This window comes from Nannobrachium achirus (genome assembly GCF_963921795.1).
Source record: "Nannobrachium achirus genome assembly, chromosome: 16".
In the NCBI taxonomy this organism is placed as follows: Eukaryota; Metazoa; Chordata; class Actinopteri; order Myctophiformes; family Myctophidae; genus Nannobrachium; species Nannobrachium achirus.
Genome location: NC_137823.1, coordinates 27,295,723 through 27,317,284, shown reverse-complemented (window position 1 = coordinate 27,317,284; position 21,562 = coordinate 27,295,723). Strand labels below are relative to the sequence as shown.

Sequence of the window (21,562 nt, the reverse complement as noted above, 5' to 3'; positions counted from 1 at the left end):
TGTGTGTGTGTGTGTGTGTGTGTGTGTGTGTGTGTGTGAGAGAGAGAGAGAGAGAGAGTGTCTCTGGATGCGTTCAACTGCTCTGAAGGAGATTAGTAGTAAACAGAGTAGCAGCCACAGATGTGCAACGCACGCACGCACGCACTCGCGCGCGCACGCACACACACACACACACACACACACACACACACACACACACACACACACACACACACACACACACACACACACACACACACACACACACACACACACACACACACACACACACACACACACACACACACACACACACACACACACCTCTGGTCTCCTCAGAGGGCTCAGGTGTGTAGCCCCGAGCCCAATCTCAAAGACAGTCGATCAACAAGGTTAAATCAGGCTCTCTCATTTTAACCGCCTCTCCTCCTCCCCATCTCTCTCTCTCTCTTCTCTCTCCTCCCTCCATGCAGTCCACGGCTTCGTCGGCGGAGGACAACAAGTCCCAGCTCTCCATGAGGCCCCAGACCCCCGGGTTCCCAGGGGACGAGGACGACGGCGTGGACGTGCCTGACGGACAGGCGGTGTGGAACAAAGCCCCGCCCCTGCCCACCCCCGAGGAGAAAATGAGGCAGGTGGCCAAGGCGGTGCCCACGGACATCGTCCCCATCAACGTCACAGGTAAGGACAGCCCCCAACCAACCAACCAACCAGTGGTGGAGAGTAACCAAGTACGTTGACTTAAGTACTGCACTTGAGTATTTGTACTAGACTTGAGGATTTCCAAATTTCAATACTTTTACTTCTGCTCCACTACATCTCAAGAGGCAATTATTGTGCTTTTAGTCCACTACAATTATATGACAACTTTTGTTACTTGTTACTTTGTAGATTTTTATCATAATTACACTTCAGCCCTACATACATTTCGGTTGTAGATCAACTATTTTCAAAGGACTTTTATACATTTATTCATTGGAAACTTGTGAAATGGGACATTTTCAATTTCAATTTTTGATACCAATACTTTTGTACTTTTTACTCACGTACATTTTGAATTCCGAACTTGTACTTGTAGCAGCGTATTTCTACATTGCAGTATTGATGCTTTTACTTAAGTAAAGAATTTGAGTACTTTTTCCACCACTGGCAACCGCCATCCTCCAGTCATCTGATTACTAGTTCTTTTGGACAAACACATCTAGTTTAGTTCTTATTTTCTTTGGACATCTAGTGACCAGACCCTGTCAGCGATGCCGCTGATAGTGTTATCATAAAAGATATTCATTAGTTCCTTGTCATCTTCTAGCTCCGCCCCCCCACACTTTACTCTCATTAGAGTGATCTTCCCTCTTGAGGCGAGTTTGGCCTCATTCAATCTTAATTTCCTCCCGTGCTACATTATTAACCAATCAATCACACACATCCGTTGATGTTTTTCTGTTAACCAACCAGCTGTGTGCTTTGAGTGGATACGTTGTTGTTGTATCTGCCCATCCACAGCGAATGAAGCTGTATGTCTGCCTGCCTCTTCTCCTTTACTGTTCTGTTATTCTCCCCCTCCATCAAACTGACCTTCACTCCCCTCTGAGTGTGTGTGTGCGTGCATGCGTGCGTGTGTGTGTGTGTGTGTGTGTGTGTGTGTGTGTTTGTAAATTGCCAGGCAGCATAGCGAAAGGTCAGGGCTTCTCGGTCACCGCATGTCAAACTGCAGGGTGCTTGACAGATGAATATCACAAGCGCACACGCACGCACGCACGCACACACACACACACACACACACACACACACACACACACACACACACACACACACACACACACACACACACACACACACACACACACACACACGTCACTGCGGTCTGCCACCTATGACTCAGTTTTTTGGAGTCCCACTGGCTCATGTGCATTCAACTATGTGTACATACTACATACAGTATTTTACACATAAACACACACACACACACACACACACCAGCTGCCAGTCTGTCAGTCCCGGTTATAAATGACAGTACATTAGCATTGGTAGCAGCGGATACAGACGTGTTATCACTGTTCCAGATCGAGGCGGCAGCTGCGGAATTCAAAAACAGCTGCAATTTGGGTCGCGTCAATGTCAACACTCTTATCAATACGACCCGGCAGCCACTCCTGTGCGTGTTCACTTCACCACGGAGCGGACTGATAATGCCTGTTTAACTTTATCTCCAGTCACGTTTAATTAGTCAGACAGTCAGATAGAGAGAGCCTCCTCCGCGGCTGAGTGATGGAGACTGTATGTACGCAAGATAGTGTGTGCGTGTGCGCGTGTGCGTGTGTGTGTGTGAGAGAGTGTGTGTGCCTCAACCAGTACTTCTCCCACGCATGCGTGTGTGAGGCATAAGCTTGGACTGATGGACTCATGTCTAGTTTCATCACCATCAGTGCTTTCTCTGTACCATTATAATTCACATTTGCATGGTTTATTTCAATAAAACTACTAGTTTTATGGCATGTTCTTTATTTTAATTTTATTATTAGCTTTTTGTTTTGTTTTGTTTCTTTTTTTTTTGTCTTTTGTTCCCCTCCACTAACCGGCTGCTGTATTTGCCCGTTGTGTGTGTGTGTCTGCCTGCCATTGCTCTCGCCCTCCACGGCCACCAGGGGCAGTGTTTGACCGACAGGCCAGCATCCGGCGCTCCCTCATTAACACTGACACCGTGTGCCGGCGGCCCAAGAAGGTCAAACGCAGAAAGACTATATCAGGGCTGCCTGACAACTTCACCCTGGAGCTAGGTATGGATGGATGACTGTGGGGCTCCACGCCGCCCTCTACTGTCCATAGACCTGTGTGACAACACTCTGGGAACACGCATCCTTCCTTCCTTCCTTCTCTTCCATTGCATCCACATATTTGGTTTAAGACCTGAGACTGATTCTAAAAATGTCCTCGAAATCTTTTTTTGAAAAACGTATGTTAGTATATCAAACCTTTTAATGTCAAGGACACCTAGGATTATATCTATTTGACTGCGGACCCCCCCATCTCAAAGTATTTAGTTCCAGGGAGGGACCCCGAGAAAGAAAGATTTTAGTTACAAATGTTCACTTTAAAAATATATATATATTCAAAGATTTGCAAAGATTTTCACAAATGTTCAAAAATAGCAGATCTACAAGCTCATAGCGTGGCACTCTGCCATGCTATGAGCTTGTATATCATCTATTTTTAAATAGCCAAAGTATAAAGAGGTTAAAATCTAAAGCTCTAAAGTGAGGTTAAGAATTGTGAGGAGTGAGAGAAAATTGTGACCCAATACAGTTGCTGTATTGGGCACATAACATACATCAAATGGGCTTGGGGCAAACGAAGCTGAAGGAAAGGAGGAGTGATGCGTTTTAAAGCTGCAGTGTTGTAACATGGCCCTGTAGTTCTTTAGTCTTTCCCTGGTTCCATTCCACACATTGGTCTGCTTCATCCTCTCCTCGCTGCTACGTCCATTTAGAAGATCCTCTCTTTGGCTGCAGCCTTTCAGACGCCTTCCTTCTATCTCATTACGGAGCATAAGGACTCGCTGAGAGTCTGCTTCCCATCCATCAGTAGCTCTTTCTGCTTTTAGAAACTTCTGCAACTCTAGGCATTTTCTCTTTTTTTGGCAACCTGAAAAAGCAATATACGAGGGAAAGAACAAACTCGACCATTCTTAAGGGCTCGACCATTCCTTAAAATCAAAAGGTCCTCTGGGGTTCATCTTCGCTCTCATGCATCCACTCTTCTTTGTTGTTTGGTGTTCCTGTGAGCTGTGTTTGTGTCAGTGTTTGTGTTATAATCCTGGAGCAAAAGTGTACAACTATTACATGTTTTACACTCAAAAGTTAAATGAATACCCAGGATCCTGCAGTGTATTGACAATCTCGGCATGCCAGACCGTACTTTTACTATTGTATAACGAATGGTTTGTGTGTATGTGCATTGCTTGCTTTCTTGTATGTTTTCCATCAATGCATAAGTGTGTGTTCATGGTGTGTGTGTGTGTGTGTGTGTGTGTGTGTGTGTGTGTGTGTGTGTGTGTGTGTGTGTGTGTGTGTGTGTGTGTGTGTGTGTGTGTGTGTGTGTGTGTGTGTGTGTGTGTGTGTGTGTGTGTGTGTGTGTGTGTGTGTGTGCGTGCGTGCGTGTGCGTGCGTGTGTGGTTTTATGTTTCTATTGATGAATCCCAAGTTATGAGGGCTTCCTAGAACTCAAGACAGTCACAAGACGTTTGAAATGGGCCTCGGCTTCTACCCGCGGAACAGATTCTCCCCCAGCTGTTCTCCTTGGATACACATGCTAGGGGTGTGAATGTTTCCCCTATCACACACACACCGGGGTTGTTATTGTCAGCTGTTGTTGTGATAACCCCCACGTCATGCTCCAGTTCCCCGTTTCACACACAAACGGCTCCAAAGGCCCCAATGAAACCTTAAACCCGCTCTGAACACGTGGGGGTCTGAATAAGAAACAGAAGATGTTTCAGAGGAGCGCTTTTAACACCCTCTACCCGAATATAATGTGAACTGGAGGGGCGGTTAAGATAACACTCGGGGCTCTGTTTTGATTGTCTTAACCTTTTTTTATGCTTTAGCTATTGAAAAATAACAGATATACAAGCTATTTTTTAATAGTTAAAGCATAAAATAATGTGTAATACTGCTTACCCTCCAGCACTTTGCCTTAACGTGTCCATACTGTCTCTGACCACCAAACCTTTAGTCAAAAAGTTTGGGTTCAACTACAAAATGACGCCACTCGCATCTTCTGAAAAGCATTACCCCGAATTAAGAGTCTGGAAAGCTGCACGTCGGAAAGTCTGAAACTCTCCGACGAAAAGTTTGGTCGTCGGTGACAGTTACGGACAGGCCTTTAAGTTTAAGGCATAAGAGCCGGTACTAAAGACAATTAAAATAGAGCCTTGTCAGTGTCTAAAGTTGCATCGCATCCGACAGCTCCACCAAAGGCTGTCTGTTTATTTACACAACAACTGTGAGCCGCTGCAGTCTGCGTAGGTTAAAGTGAATGTCATTTCTCACGCGGGATAATGATCAGCCAGCGCTGATAGGAAAGGAGCTTTTTCAAGTCTGGTTAGTGACTGACTGATGGTAGACACGGCTTTGAATGTCGTGATTACTGGGCCGGGGTAATTGTCCCACGCTCTATCTCTCTCTCTCTCTCTCTCCTTCCCTCCCTCCCTCTATCCCTCCCTCTCCTTGCACCAAAGCTGCCTGTGAAGTAGACCTGCAGCTTAATCTCTGGCAGACGGCAGCAGCCGACGCTGTCAGTCTTGCTCGTAGCCGAGGAGGGAGAGTGTAAAGGGAGGGAGGGAGGAGGGGGAGAGAGAGCAACAGACAGGGAAGTGGAGGGGAGAAAAGAGTGTGTTTTTGGAGTATGAACGTCAACAGGAGAGCACACCACAGATGGGATACACATCTTTCCAAACCGTTCCTCAATTTGTTTGTTTATGCGTCCGTATGCACTTAAGTTGTTTAGGGTGAGTGTGCACGTACGTGTCTTGTCTTGTCTTGTCTGTGTGTGTGTGTGTGTGTGTGTGTGTGTGTGTGTGTGTGTGTGTGTGTGTGTGTGTGTGTGTGTGTGTGTGTGTGTGTGTGTGACTGTGTGTGTGTGTGTGTGTGTGTGTCTGTGTGTGACCGTGCATGAGCATGTCCACATATTTGTGCGTTTGCCATTTGTATGTATCTGTGTTTGCGCTTGTGCATCTGTGTGCGGGTGAGTGTCTGTGTCTACACATGTGCAACAGTGCATGTGCTTTTTGGCTGCCTGTCCCATACCCTGGGGGTTCATTCACTCTTCCATCAGACTGAGCCAGACCCAGAGCCAGAACAGAGAGGATTCATGGTAGAGAATCTCTCTCTCTGTGTCTCTCTCTGTGTCTCTCTCTCTCTCTTCCATAATCAGGAAGACCAGAGGTTATTAATGTGTGAGACATAGTTATGACAAATCAAATTAATTAGCGTCCCAACAGCCAGAGCTAATCTGATAGACAGTCTGCCAAGAGAGAACAGGAGGCTTCGTGACAGAGATAATGAAAGCTAGACGAAGAACAGGAGGTATTATGGTCACTCATTATGTCCTCTCCCTTTTTTTTTTCTTTTCGCTTCTGCTTTCTCTGCAGCAAAAGGACGTGGCGGAGAACTCCGGCCGCATTCCATGTTCATCCCGGGACAGTACTCCACCCTGGGTCGAGTTGGGAGCGTGAACTCAGCGCTCCGGCGTTCCGACACGCGTGACTCTGGCTGCCAGACGGAGGAGGTGAAGGTCGTTCCCCCTTCCATGAGGAGGATCCGGGCTCAGCGGGGACAGGGCATCGCCGCCCAGATGGCCGGCATTTCCACGTCGACGTCGACCGGGAGCATATCGGCCTCCAGCAGCGACTGCTCCGGCATCCTGGTCCTGCCCTCGCACATGAACAGAGACGCCTCTCGTTTCCACAGCCTGCCACGGGGCGCCAGGGTGTCCTTGAGCGCCGACCCCCTCTACAGCAGCACCCCCATCAGGTCAGAGGACCAAACTCTGCCCCAGAGGCAGATCGGCAAGCTGCAGGTGGACGACACGGTGGTGCACCTGAGGAACGCCCCCAGGACGGCCACCCTGCCCAGGCCCAAGTCCCAGGAGGTGAGGGGCTCGCAGGCCAGAGAGTGGGGAGGAGGCCCGGCCTGCGTGGTCTCCCCGCACGCCGCCTACTCCACTTCCATCATCCCCAACGCCACCCTGTCCAGCTCGGCTGAGGTCATAGCCCTCCACACCCCCAGCCATTCCCCGGCCTCGGCCTACCCCACGGCGAGGCCCCTGAGCCTGGCTACCTCCACCAACACCTTAACTCCCAGTTCCACCGCCTTAGCCCACAGCCCCTGTGCGGCGCTGGCCACCTCGACCCCAACGCACGGCCCGCAGGACTCGTCGGCCCCTAGTGAATCAGGCCGCTCGGACAGCAGCGTGCACAGCCACAGCACGCTGGCGGCCACTCCGCCGCCGTGTCTGCCCGAGGAACAGTGGATATACGACACGCCGGAGAACGTGGTGGCGCCGCGGCGGCCCCTGACCTCCAGCTGCTCCACCCCCATCAACCAGCTGTACAGCAGCCTGGACGTGTCCTCCAGGACCACCACGGACTCCAGCTCCCTCTACTCCCAGGACAACGACGGTTACTACACCTCCATGCACATGGACTCCGGGCTGCGCTCGCGCAGCCACGGCAGCAGCGGCCAGGGCCACGGGGCGGCGGCCGGACGCGCCACCCGGCACAGCATGTACGAGTGCCGGGAGATGAACGCCAACAGCCAGGACGACACCAGCAGCCTGTACAGCGACCGCTCGCTGTCCCGCAGCATCTCCCTCCGCAAGTCCAAGAAGCCCCCGCTTCCCCCGGCGCGCACCGACTCCCTCCGCCGCAAGCCCGGCGGGAAGAAGCCCCTCGGGGGCGTCAGTGCCATCGGCGGAGCCGACGAGGTGAACGGCGCGGTGCTGAATGAGACCCTGATCGCCAGCCTGCAGCAGAGCCTCCAGATGGGGCTGAGGGGTGGCAACGGGAACGGCGCGTCCCCGTCGTCGCCCTCACACAGCCCCTGCAGCGACTACGACGACCCCTGGGTACTGCGCCCTCGCAGCCAGAGCAGCGTCAGCGCCACCAGCTCCGCGGCGTCGCTGATGGTCAACACTAACGGCGGCGGCGTGGCCAACGTGTACGCCCTGTGCCACGTGACCCCGGCCCAGAGCGAGACCAGCAGCCTGCGCTCCGACTACGCGGAGTCCTGGGGCTACTACATGGACTATCCCCGTAACCACGGCGACCAGGGGACGCAGGAGACCTCGGCTCACGCCACGGCCAACATGTCCGCAGGTCCTCACCTGGCGGAGCAGCAGAACGGAGGCGGGGTTCATCATCATCCCAACAACAACCACCAGGCGGCGGTGGCCCCGGGTCAGGAGGAAGGAGGGGTGGCGGTGAAGACGGCCAAGACCACCACCTCGTCTCCGGACAGGGTCCACCGGCTCACCTCCCCCTCCAGCGGCTACTCCAGCCAGTCCAACACGCCCACGGCCGGGACCCCCGTGCCCTCCCTGGTGAGGTCCATGTCGCCCTCCGGGGGGAGCGGCCGGCCCAAGCCCAAAGTGCCCGAGAGGAAGTCGTCGCTCCTCTCCTCCGTCTCCGTCTCCTCCTCCTCCACCTCCCTCTCCTCCAACACCTCGGACTCGCTCAAGAGCTCCGGCCCCCCGCCCCCACCGCTCCTGCCCCCCTCCCCCTGCGCCCCCCACCCGCCGCCTCCGTCTTTCCCTCCCCCTCCGCCTCCCACCTCCAGCCCGGGTTCTCCACCACCTCCACCCCCGCCGCTACCCGCCGCCGCTCTGAGCCCTCCCCCTTGCTCCACCTCCCCGGAGTTCCCCCCTCCACCTTCCCCCGACGCGTTCATGCACCCCAGCCAGTCTTTCAATGGATCCCTCAGTCCTCCCCCTCCTCCTCCTCCCCCTCCCCCGTTCCCATCCATGGGACCCCCTCCGCCTCCCCCTCTCCCCGCCCCTGCTCCACCTTCTGTCGCCCTCTTTGCTCCGAGGGCAACGAAGGATGCTTCTGTGCCGGTGGCTGTGCTGACCAACAGCCCTGCCAAGGACAGCAAGCCCCTCATAACCCCGTTTGCGCTGCAGAGTGTCCAGCTGCGCTCTGTGAAGCGACCAGAGAAGCAGGTGAACGGTGAGGTGGACTATAATACCCTGGAAACACAGGTGGACCTCATCCAGAGTCTAAAGCCCCAGAGCCCACGGATGTCCAAACCCCAGGAACATCCCACGACGCTGCCCTTGTCAAACCGCTCCTCCCCTGTGGGAAGCCCACGCAAGTCCTCCTCCCCGTCGCCCGTTCCAAACCTCTTAGAGAAGCTGTCTCCAGACTGTGTGAGCACAGACATGCCACCAGACGTCATCCTCCTTAACGGAGTCTCCGAGCATCACAGCCATAGCCTCTCGGACAGAAAAGAGGACCAAAGGCAGGGGGAAGAGGGGACACCCTTGTCCAGTCCCCCAGAGAGCGCCAAAAGCTCTCCTGTCAAACAGAAGCCCCCTGCGATCTCCAAGAAGCCCAAGCTTTTTAATATCGTCCCGCCATTTGGCTCACAATCAATAACCAGCGGCCAGCAGCGGCTGCTGCCCACTCAGTCTCAGGAGACGACCAACAACCATGTTTCAATGGAAGACCAAGTGGACGCTCCGCATAGAGGGAAAGACAATGAAATGAAGGTCAAGGAAAGTGCGAGGGCGGAACAGGAAGAGGAGGCACCAGTGTTCCCTGAATCTCTGACAAACAGCTGTGAGGCCGAGGCATCCACAGAGATCCCAGAGGAGATCCGGCTCTCTGTCCTCACAGACCAGGAGGAGGACGCCAGCCAAGGCTTCAATGGAGACGCCCAGGAGGAGGAGGGAAGCGATGAAGTGGAACCTGAAGAGGAAGAGGAGGAGGATGAGGAAGATGGAACCAGCAGTACCACAGGATCTGTCAGCTCCAAGGAGGATGAGAGTGGTGAGTCTCACTGAAATGTACTTTGTAATGAGCCTGTAGATCTGCTATTTTTTTTAAAAGAAAAATAGAATTGCGCAAGTCTTTGAATATATCTAACATTTGTATTTGGCTGAGACCCTCACTCAGCCAAATACATGTGATTGAGGGTCCTTGGCATGAATAGGTTTGAGAACCACTGATTTAGAAAAAGGATTTAGAAGACATTTATATTATCGGGTCCGAAATATTCAAAGACTAACGTTCATGATTTTTCAAAAATAGCGGATCTACAAGCTCGCATCGCGGCTGTGAGCTTGTAGATCTGCTATTTTTTTAAACTTAAAGCATACAATAATGGTTAAAGTGGTTCAAATCTATAGTGACACAGATTTGTGTTCAGGTCTAAATGGGTTGACTGCAACCCTACTTATCCATTTCAAGAAAATATATCCAAATGATAATGAACACATTTACAAACGTCAACATAAAAATGAAATATCCATATACTGTATATATATATCCATTACAATAACTGTTATGTGGATGGTGCTAATAGTGATGGGGTGGTGCTGGGCTGTTAGTTGGCAGCAGGCTCCACTCCAGATGGATGTGGAATTGGTCACAGCGCTTGCCACAGCAGTGGAACCATCCTGAAAGACTTTATCTTAGTATCTGACCCTCCTCTTTTGGTCATTCTTTAATTCCCTCCCTAGGTGTGGACAGAAAAAAGCGAGTTATTGAGGCCAGAGCCCAGGCTGAGCTTGCCTCTGATATCTTCCCGGTGTTACTATAAATGCAGTTTGACTGTGAAGATAAAGGGGTTTAAAAAACTGTGTGAAGATTGGAGCAAAGGGAGGTTGAATTGTTGGAGGGGGAAAAAAAGCTTCTATACTGTAGGTTGGTTTAATGTGAGCAAAACGTTATTCTTCAGAGGACTGCATTTTTATGGGATGAAATCACTTGGAACATAAAGTCAGGTTTTACTGCTAGTCTGCTTGGCCATTTGAACTAGCTTTTGGGGCTCTGTTCGGTGAAGCCAAGAGCTTGGCCTAATGTTGCCTAACATGATCCCGTGGCTAAACATGGTATCGATTGAATACTTTCCCTTTTATATGGTGAGAATCTATTGAATGTCATCAAGATAGCCAGCTGTCCTGCTAGATCCTCATCGCCCTCTTCCTCCTTCACTCTGAAAGGAGGCTTATCCACAACTGCCGCAGCCTCTCTCTCTCTCCCTCTCTCTGTCCCTCTCTCCCTCCCTCTCTCTCTCTTCTCTCTCTTTTGTATACAGCAGGCTCCTACTGCTGCCATCCCCTCTCCCCTCCTCTGTTTTTCCCTGAGCTCATCTTTTTCTCTGCCCCCACATCCTGGTTTTCAAGTATTTACTCCCTCACTCAGCTCCAGTCTCTCTCTCTCTCTCTCTCTCTCTCTCTCTCTCTCTCTCCCCCCTTTCCCTCCATCAACCTCTCTGTGTCCTGTCCTGTGTTACTTTTCTCTCTGGCTATGTCCTGCTTTCCTCCCTATTCCACCTCTCCTCAATTTCTCTCCTGCTCTCTCCTCTCTATCTCTCTCTCTCACTCTCTCTCTCTCCCTCTCTCGCTAAGGTAAGGGATGGGGCAAGTGTCCCAGTGGAGATGTGTTTAGGGGGAGGGGAGGGGCCCCATCGTATCAGAGGGGAGGGGGCTATAGAGAGAGGGAGAGCGCGTAACGTGAGATTGCCTGCAGCGGCTCAGGCAGTGGAAGTGCAGACACACGCGAGCGAGGTGCAAGAGAAGAGAGGGAGAGGAGAGCAGAATGTAAAGTGCCGAAAGACCGGGATAAAAGGAGAGGAGGATATTTCTGAAGCGAGAAAGAGAATGTAAGGAGACAGTCCCTGCACCACCTCAGCATCCATTCACTAGTATCCTGGTTACTGCTCGCTACGGGATGAAGGATATCTGACCAGAGTGTGTGTGTGTGTGTCACTCTGCCGCTAATCTCTCTGACCTTTAACGGGGGGAACGCAACCTGTGTGCATGTTTACCCAAGTGTCAGAGTGCTGCATCATACATGTGTGAGGGTGTTTGTCATATACATGAACATGTGTATGTGTATGACCTGTTCCAGGTGACGTGTTTGACTCCAGCAGTACGGGTGACCTTTCGCCGGCCCCCACCGCCAACGGGGCCCGTCGGGGGGACATGGTGACCCCGACGCGGCCCCGCACCACAGAGGACCTCTTCGCTGCCATCCACAGGTATGTTTCGCTTTCAAAACTGTCCTCATCTTGTGTCCATCACCGGCGGCGGTTGGCGTTTCCCTCTTTTTGAAGGTTGCTTGTTAAATCTTCCGATATTACGATCTCTCTTTTCCCATTTCTCTGTCTCCGTGTGTTTATGTCTGTCCCTCTCTTATCATGACCCACAACATGTCACCTTTAACCCTCTCAGATCCTTCCATCCGTGTAACCGTTCAGCCCATGACACCTCTCCTCTCCCCATCCCCCTCTCCATCTCTCCTCCTCTCCTCTCATCTCCAATCCCTCCACCTCCCAGTCATAACTTCAGCCTGGGTTATCCCTCCCTTCCCCACACAGTGATAAATCGTGTCTATATGTCTGTACCTGTTCCTGGCCTGTCAGTCACTGCGTATATACAGATCAGTTGTCCACTCTCAGAGAGTCACCAGCGGTCAAGCAGGTAGATGTGCTGCTAACAGTACCGTATAGCATGCTTCTGAGCAGGCTGTCGCTTCATTCATTATTAAGCCGCCCCACACACACACACACACACACACACACACACACACACACACACACACACACACACACACACACCACCATCAGCACCGGCCCTAATCTAGGTTAGAAGCCATGGGAGAGCGAGTCTGTGTCTCTCTATGTCACTCTGTCGCCGTGTCTCTCACTTATGATGCACGTACAGTGCGTGCCTCAGTCTGTGCTTCATGCATACATTTCTCATCATGTAACCCACTAGCTTGTGAGCGTGTGTGTGTGTGTGTGTGTGTGTGTGTGTGTGTGTGTGTGTGTGTGTGTGTGTGTGTGTGTGTGTGTGTGTGTGTGTATTTCATGGTCATGTTCAGCCATTTCGGCTCCCTTGAACACATCACAGGATTTCATTTCATGGGATTGTATTTCTGCTGGCTTTGGGTTGAGGTTGTATTTATGGAGTGTGTTTGTGTGTGTGTGTGTGTGTGTGTGTGTGTGTGATTGTGTGTGTGTGTGTGTGTGTGTGTGTGTGTGTGTGTGTGTGTGTGTGTGAGAGTGCAATGCATAATACACGAGTTGCGTAAGTGCATGTGCGCACAAGTGTGCACACATGTGAGCATAGTAGTACGATTTATTGTGCACTTTAATTAAATATAGGAGTCTTCTCCGTACTTGCACGCATAAGCTTTACAGCCGGTGTGTGTTTGTTTACTGTTTGACTGTGTGTGTGCTTTCCTGGCTCTGGTCATGATTGCTCCTCCTCACCCATATATTGTCACTGTCGGGCAGAAACCTTGTATCTCCAAGCTTCAAAGTAAAGCACTGCTTCATTATACAAGGCCGTCGCACAAATGTAGTGAAAACAGCTGATCTACAAGCACAAATCATCTGTTTTCACTAGTATAATCATTTTAATGATAAATGCAAAACACACAGGTTTTTGACATACAAGGTTTCTACCCGACAACGACGATATATGCAGTACAACACAGCGTTAATGCTGGAGGGGCAGTTCAACACAAACACACAGCCCAGTGGGAATAAAAACCAGGCTTTCGTGGGCAGACAAGTGCCCCAAAAAAGCCAACCAGTGCACTACGAGGGTGCCTGTTTGTGCTATTTATGTAATAATAATGCATAGACATGCACTGCTCAGTCAAGCACCATAGAGAGAGGTTGTTGTTTGCCCAGAGATGCAGACGCCATAGTAAAGTGTGTGCAGGGGCGTCGCACCAAATTCTGGGCACCAAATTCCCTCCACCTTGGGCCCTAGTAACTTAGTCCAACTCCCCCCCCCCCCCCCCCTTGTGACGCCCCTGAATATGTGCACAATGAGGCTGGAACACCAGCTGCTGCCACTGACCCAAGGTCAGCCAAACTAAATATATTTACGTTATTATCCTGCCTGGAGCTGAGCTGAACCACCTCCTCTCCTCTCCTCTCTCCACCTCTCACCCAGCTCAATATCCTGCTTCCTCTGTGGTCATTCACACCACTTCCCCAGCGCCTGCCTCAGTGGCGTCAGTTCAGAAAAAGGTAAGGTATGGCAACATGACTGGTGTCTTGCACGCGCGCCTTCGCGCACGTGCAAGACACCAGTCATGTTGCCATACCTTAGCAACAGGCATGATACATTTATTTTAAGAAGTACATTCTATTTTTTCCCCCCAAAATGTCTATGGTTTCTTGGGCTGGATATGGCAGTCTGGAACATATTGACATTATATAGTAAATGTGCCACAATTAACAATAATGAATTGCACCTGTGCAGCTGACCTGCGGAACCTGGGAATATACTATTCTGACAAGATGGGGAGAATACAATACCTTGTAAAATTTTGCATTTGTAGTTATTTTAATGTAATTTAACAACATAACCAGCACAGATAGACAATGAGACATTCATGGATTTATATTTTAAAGTAACTTGTATTCTCACCTCTCACCCCTGGACCCAGGGTATGGCAGCTGCATAGCCCTGCCATACCCAATTGACGCCTCTGGCCTGCCTCTCTCTCTCATACATACACACGCACAACACACACACACACACACACACACACACACACACACACACACACACACACACACACACACACACACACACACTCAGCAAGGTGACGTGATGAAAAAACCAAGTGGATGGTTTGCACAGCCTCTGCAGGAGCACAGGGGACCCTCAACACCTGAAAATAACAAATAAAGAATAGCAAAGAGAAAGGAATCGATATCATCGTACTCGAGAGTTCTGTTATTTAGCTTTCTGGGGTGTTTACTAGGCTACTATGGATTTTGTTTGTACGTCTGTTTTTTTGTGTGTATTTGAACTTTTGGTCATTCTGATGCTTGGCTTACAGTAGCATTTTCTGGGTTCAGTGAAGTTTGGTGTGCGTGTGTGCATGTGTGTGTGCATGTGTGTGTGTGTGTGTGTGTGTGTGTGTGTGTGTGTGTGTGTGTGTGCGTGTGTGTGCGTGTGCTTGCAACTTCTGCGTGTGTGAACAAGAGCATGCGAGCAGAGAGTCAGAGACGTTATGTAATGCCCATGCTTTAATGTGCAGAGGGAACTCCCGGGGGACCATGTTAAATGGAGGTTGAATTTAGGGCACGGCTGGCATTAGAGTAGACCCTCTCTATCTCCATGTTAGGATTGTAATTCCTGTGTATTGTCTGTTGTAACGTCTCTACCCTACTGACCTCGCTCTGTGTAGATTCTCTATAATAATACATCCACTCTGTATTTAAACCTCTTAGTCTGTGGATCTGATCTGAGGATTAAAGGTTTGGATCTCCCTGCCTCCTGATCCCCCCCTTCCTTTTACTTTTTTACCAGCAAATCCTTCTCCTTCGTCACCTTTTTATTCCAGGTCTTTTACTGTCTCCCTCTCTCCTCTTCTCCTCCTCCTCCCCCCCCCCCCCCCCCAACCCCTCCCTCCCCCTTGCACAGCGAGGGAACGCAGATCTCGGGTGTCCCGTGTCTAGTGAGGTGCGGAGCGGCAAGTAGCCTCCCTCCTGTAATTGGCCGGCCTTGTTCTCAAAACGCCATGGCGACACTAGCATTGCTTTAGCATCAATAATCCCCGCAGTACAACCTCAGAGATTAATTATGCCCTCCCTTCCTCCCTAAATCTAGCTGTAATCCCATATATGCTAGCTTCAGCTTTATTGCTATATGTATTGTCGCCACAGTGTGGACTTTGCAGTCGACTCTTTTGGCACCCCCTGCTGAGAGAAGGCTGAATTGTCCGCCTGTGATTAAAAACGTCTCTGGGCATGTTTCCCAGGTTGTTTGATTAATACCATTGTGCCATCTCTAAGCATTCCTGCAGAGCTGCAGTATCTGCAATTTCCTTAACAAAAGTTCTTGCATTTCTGTAAAAACGACTCCCCCTTCCCCTTTTTGAGGAAATGTGCCACTCATTCGCTCTCTACTGCTGTGCTTCTTCTTTAACACTTACTATGCTGCGATGCACCATCGCTCTGGGCATTGTTGACATTATGGCAAACTGGGACACTGGTCGCAGTTGTGTATGCCAAGTGTTTTAACAATTTTTTGATCTTATAGTTGACCAGAAAGAAATGAGCTCATCTGAGCTATTTTAACACATTGACTTCCAGGTATTAACACATTAGATGCTAGGGGTTTTTAGCTAGCCCATTTCTTTTTATTTAATCAGCGTATTAGCACGGAACTAGGAAATAGATCTCCTTCTTTGGCATGAAATGTGTTAAGTGTGGTCAGTTAGTTGAAAGCCCAAATATAGCACCACAATTAAACAATTAAAGTTATTAAATTACATGAATTACCTCCCTTCCCAAGAGAATGTCTTGCAAAAAAAATCATATTTTTGAGCGGTGCTAACCGCTCCTACATCTGCCTTTGTCTGTATGTACAATGTACATACAGTATGTACATACAGTATGTAGTATGTCCCACAGTTGGCTCATTGGCCAAGCTTCGCGGAACGCTCAATGAAATTAATTCATAAAAAAGCACCGCTCACTTCATACTGGGCGTGATTTTTCTACTTATCTTCCATCTCGCCTCCCATAACATTTTACCTTGCTTTACATTAACATAAAGTCTTACTCCAGTGGTTCTCAAAGTGGATTCCAGGGACTCTGTGGGGTTCCTTTATGGGGGTCTAAATTGACCCATACAAGTCTGTAACTCTGACAGCGTACAAATGGAACCAAACGAACCCTCACAGGTTCATTTGGTTCCATTTGTACACTGTCAAGAGTTAAGGGGAAAAACTTGAAATTTGAAAGTTTGAGAAACACTGTATTACTCTGCCTAATGTCTGCAAACATCTCAATAACCTGAGCTTTTCCTGGCTTTTGTTTAGGTCCAAGAGGAAGGTCCTGGGTCGCAAGGAGTCCGAGGAGGACAAGTCAAAGGCGGGGGGGCCCGCTGCCCAGTCCCCGCCCGTCACCCCGCCCGTCACCCCCACCGCCACGTCCCCGGCGGCTCCGCCGTCCTCCACGCCCCGCCAGTCCGGCTCCATCCAGCGCAACATCCGCAAGTCGGCCACCAGCAGTGACACCTTCAAGGCCCTGCTGCTGAAGAAGGGCAGCCGCTCCGAGACCAGCTTCAGAATGTCTGCCACCGAGATGCTGCGCTCCACCGACCCACGCTTCCAGAGGACACGCTCTGAATCGGCGATAGACCCCTTCGCCGCCGCCTCGCCGCCCGCGGCGATGGCCCTGCACAGCCCCTGCGCGTCCCCGGGCCGCAGCAAGAGGGCGCCGGACGAGTGGAACCGCAGCGACGGACTGGCCCTCTCCTCGCCGACTTTCTGTTTGCCCGTAGGCGGGATGATGAAGTACGGCCGCTCACGCACTCCGCCCTCCGCTGCCAGCAGCAAGTACAACTCGCGCTGCCGTCTCATGAGCAGCCCCATGACTGTGATCTGCGAGCGCGAGGGGGAGCTGGCCGAGAGCGAGTACGGAGACACCACAGACAGCTTGTCCAGTCCCCTATCCCAGACTCTCTCTATGCTCCAAGACTCTAATGGCACTTTATCTGAAGAGGGCAGCAGTTAAAGAGCAGAGGACTCCCCGTGGATATTGGGGAGATGAACTTATTCATGGCTACCGATGAGTTAGCAGGACAAGGAGCCACTAGGAGGCCCTCTAGCGACAACTCTCTGGGCCCACCACCCCTTGGCCACGGGTCCAAGCAAAGGGACTCTTCACGCCCTGGTGTGGTCCGGTGTAGTCCCATCATGGACTAGGATGTACTTAGTCTGACGTGGAGACCTGGTTCAGCTTTTCAAAGACTCATTTCATACAAATCACATTTTCTGCTTATGTTGATAACTCATGCTTTGTGTTACAAGAACAGTTTTAAGCCTGGGTGTTACAAGTTTAGTTTTTCATTTGTTTTGCTAATCTTTACTCTATCCTGTTAGAGCTGACGCTGGTCCTGAACAAACGCAGAAGACCGCGTTCCATTTGTCAAGGTTTCTCTAAAGAGGATTATGAGTAATAGTGGCAAGCTAATGTGAAATGAAGGAATTGAAAAGTGAGGAGTTGTTTAGTTTAATATTGCTGCTGTGGTGCTAAGTAGCTGGAGCTGCCTGAACAGTGTGGAAGGTATGCTAAGGGCCTTTGCCTTTTAGATCTTCTCAGCTTTCTGCTTCTCACCTATTAGCTTTATAGGACATCTCACAACACCATAGCTTGCAAGTTGTTGGCTTGAAGACATCCGTACTCTGGAATGAATATCTGGAAAGTTATGCTAAGGTACAACAGATAACTCCCAAGGTACAGCTCCATCTATCGTTCCTGCCATGTTTCTCCTTACTATTCTGAGGCAAGCCATTCAGTTTGCAGAGCTGGTATTTTCAGTGGTCAATGGCAAGTGCAGAGTGCTCAGTGCTGCCCCCTAGTGAGGATGGCAAAGTGCTGCCCCCCTAGTGGCGGTCATGAATTGGGCAGTGGTTGGGTTGGCAAGGTTCACAAAACCATTGTTTGAGTTTGTAGAGTTTGCATTGTTCATATATGTTCCTTTATCTTTGTTTGTTGGTGACATTAAAAAACAACTATGTGTTTAAAGATTGTTTTATTAAAACAGTGGCGTCATGACTCACATGTTTGGAAATGAAGTGCGATTCTAAAAATGTAAAACTGAATTACATTAATGGGGAAAAACTAAAACATCTCTTTCCTGTTCCACTTACATTCATGTTGGTTACCAAAGAGCTCTGGAATTAAACGTAGCCTGCTGTTTATCCTGATGAGGACACAATCTTGAGTTTGTGCTTGTTTTTTCTGCGACCAGAATGCATATATCTGGTCCAGATTTAAGACATTTACATACAAGAACCTTCTAGGGCTTAAATGATTAAGATCGATAGGTTTCCCGATTTTCATTCTGCAGTGTCACAATGTTCTGCATATAAAGGCGTTTTAAGTAACAGACTTATTTTCAAACACTTTTTACATTTTTAGAGTCCTCTGTTCGTTGGAAAGGAATGGTTTCGTTTTTGTAGACTATTTATTTTTTAAATAGAGGGACTGCATTGCGGCACCTGGTCTCAGCCTACCAGCAGCAATGAAGGCAATGGGAAGGGATTGGGTTAGGAGAGATCTGGATGTACAGGGGACAAACAGACCGCTATGATCACAGTCCAAGGGCCAAAGCTTTATTCCACCAGGTCAGGACACTGTTCCTTTGCCTGTCTAAATATTTTTTGAATTACGGTGCATAAAACTAGGGGTGTAACAGTTAATCGAATTCATCAATTAAATAAATCGATAATCAACTGAAGATATTAAAAAGTGATTTTGTGGCGAAGAATTTAAATGTTTTATTTTTAACAGATCTACAAGCAGATCTACAAGTTCACACTGCATCACTTCGAAAGCCCTCACTAGAGTGGCTAATCTTGCTCTTTTTGTGGTGACATGAAATATTAAATACATTTAGATGGTGTCAAAGGTCATGTCTGAACTAGACACAGGATCTGACACGACTTTTGACCTGAAGGTCAAGATTCTATTTATCCCCTGAGCAAGCAGGCAGGCTCTATTAGCTCAATGGTAAAACATTTCAGCTCTTGCGTAGGAAACCAGGTTGGAATCCGGGGTAGAAGAGAAGCGTTACCTAGTGCAGATTTAAGACCATGAATATATTTGAACATTTAACTGCCTGTTTGTGTAGTCATCATACCAATGAGTCACGGAAATCCCACACTGGTGCTTAAACGCTGAGTAAATGTGGTCTCTGGGCGTGACCAAACCGAGGTGACAGGCATGAGACTCCTTAACCTCCCTAACAGCCATAACAGCAAGCGGTTTAATCACCTGTGACCAAAGTGTGTCTCCCGGCTTGGTGGCTCGGACATGATCGAGCACCCGGTCTCATCTCACGACGGGACGTCTATGAAGTCTCAATCTTCTTAAAGCTGACAGGTGGAGAAAGAGGGAGGAGGGGAGGGGGATGGAAGGATGACGTGATGAACCAGGGGTTGTGGACTTAAAACAAACCGGTAATCCTCTCGTGTATATCTGTGTAATAAAAATATGGAGATATTTAAAGAGCGTTGTTAGATTTCTCTCTCTCTCTCTCCTATACTCTCCCTCTTTCCAGCCACCCCTCTCTCGTCTCCATGTGATTCACAGCCATCTGCCAGCCCCGGCACCCCAAATTACCACCTCATTTGGGCCGTCGCCATGGTACCAATGCTCATCCGTCATCCGGATAACTCCATAGGGCATCACTCAACCCATCCCTCGGCCCCTCCCCTCCCCACACGGGGTCATCAGTTATCTGTCCCGCTCTCCTTCTGGACATCCCATTAGAACACACTGGATCACAGCCTGGGCAGGCACAGCCAATAATAGTCTCTCTACCACTGGCAAAAAAAAATAAAAGAAGAAAACTTGCATCATCATATCGTCGTCGTTGGGTGAAAACCTTGTATGTCCAAAACCGTTCATTTTGCATTATCATTTTAAACTAGTGAAAAAAGCCGATCTACAAGCACACAACGCCTTGCACCGCGAGGCGTTGTGTGCTTGTAGATCTGCTGTTTTCACTAGTTTTGTGTGACGGCCTTGTATGATGACGCAGGGCTTTACTTTGGGAAAGAACGTACACATTTGAAACTTGCGAGGCGTTGTGTGCTTGTAGATCGGCTGTTTTTGCTACTTTTGTGCGACAGCCTTGTATGATGACACAGGGCTTCACTTTGGGAAAGAGCGTACAAATTTGAAACTTGGAAATACAAGGTTTCTGCCCGACAGTGACGATATATAACAGTCTGTGACCTACACTTGTGTTTCCTACCTCCGCCCATGATGACAAGGCGTAAATGTGACCCTGCAACCTTCCTCTTTTCCCCGTAGAGATGTTATGTCAAAGCTCTCAACGTTCCACGTTGAGGCCGATGGACCCCTCCTGTCCAGATTGCAACATTTCATCATGTCAGAGGTTCCCGAGGGGCCACAGAGACCCTCCATCTCAAATTAATCAGTGCTCTAAAGCCCCTTTTCGACTGCAGTTTTAGCACCACACCACACCACACTACACCACACCACACCGCACCACATAAAAATATCTACATTTTCCATTACAAAAAAGTACCCCTATCGGTAAGAAACAAATTTACCCTTTTAACTGTGATTATAATACAATATAAATTTGTATTACAACTATCCTAATTATAATGCACTGTAATGGATTATAACTGTGATTATAATAAACTATAAAGTATTAATGTATTACTATGATAATTAAAATACACTATAATAGATTATAATAGTGGTTATAACACAATAGAATCTATTATCATGTATTACAACTATATCCTGGTAGTCTAAATGAAAAGTCAGTGAGTGATCAGTCATTAAGTGTTTGGCCCTATTTGGCCTAGCTCAGACCTACTCTAGAGTGGATACTTTTTAGTACCCTGTTTAGTACCACTTTCACACCACTCTACCCAGGTCCTTGTAGTGGAAAACCTGGCACAAGTGGGCGGTGTGGTGTGGAGTTGGGCCAGTGGAAAATGGGCTTAAGCCTATGTAGCAATGCTGTATATATTATACTACATATTGTTGCTGTCGGGCCGAAACCTTGCACCTCCATATTCCAGCTTTTTATGGTTGTTCCTAAATGAATGTCCTTTCTAAATATTAGTGTTGCACAAAAATTGCCTATACAAGCTCACAATGCATGCTTGTAGATCTGCTATTTTGGGGCTTTTTACAATTTTTTTGCGGAAAGGGGAAAGTGGTACATTTTATAATTCAAGCAATATTAACAAGAGCTTGAGTCTTAAACAATTACTACACACTACATCCGTAGACCATGGAATCTTATTTCCATTTCCTAACAAGTCATTTTTTGG

The 21,562-nt window shown here is 49.0% G+C and overlaps 1 protein-coding gene across 3 annotated transcripts in view; it reads left to right on the top strand.

Annotated features, from left to right (window-relative positions):
* Positions 1-18,230, top strand: part of nhsl1b (NHS-like 1b) — a 160,928-nt gene extending 142,698 nt beyond the window's left edge. For 2 of the 3 annotated variants that reach the window (XM_080745171.1, XM_080745173.1), the window contains exons 4-8: positions 453-660; positions 2,625-2,756; positions 6,128-9,523; positions 11,609-11,738; positions 16,556-18,230. In XM_080745171.1, the coding sequence (XP_080601297.1) occupies positions 453-660; positions 2,625-2,756; positions 6,128-9,523; positions 11,609-11,738; positions 16,556-17,252 (4,563 nt within the window). In that variant the 3' untranslated portion in view covers positions 17,253-18,230. The remainder of the gene's footprint in view (positions 1-452; positions 661-2,624; positions 2,757-6,127; positions 9,524-11,608; positions 11,739-16,555) is intronic. The other variant, XM_080745172.1, reaches the window with a different exon arrangement.
* Positions 18,231-21,562: the final 3,332 nt, after the last annotated feature.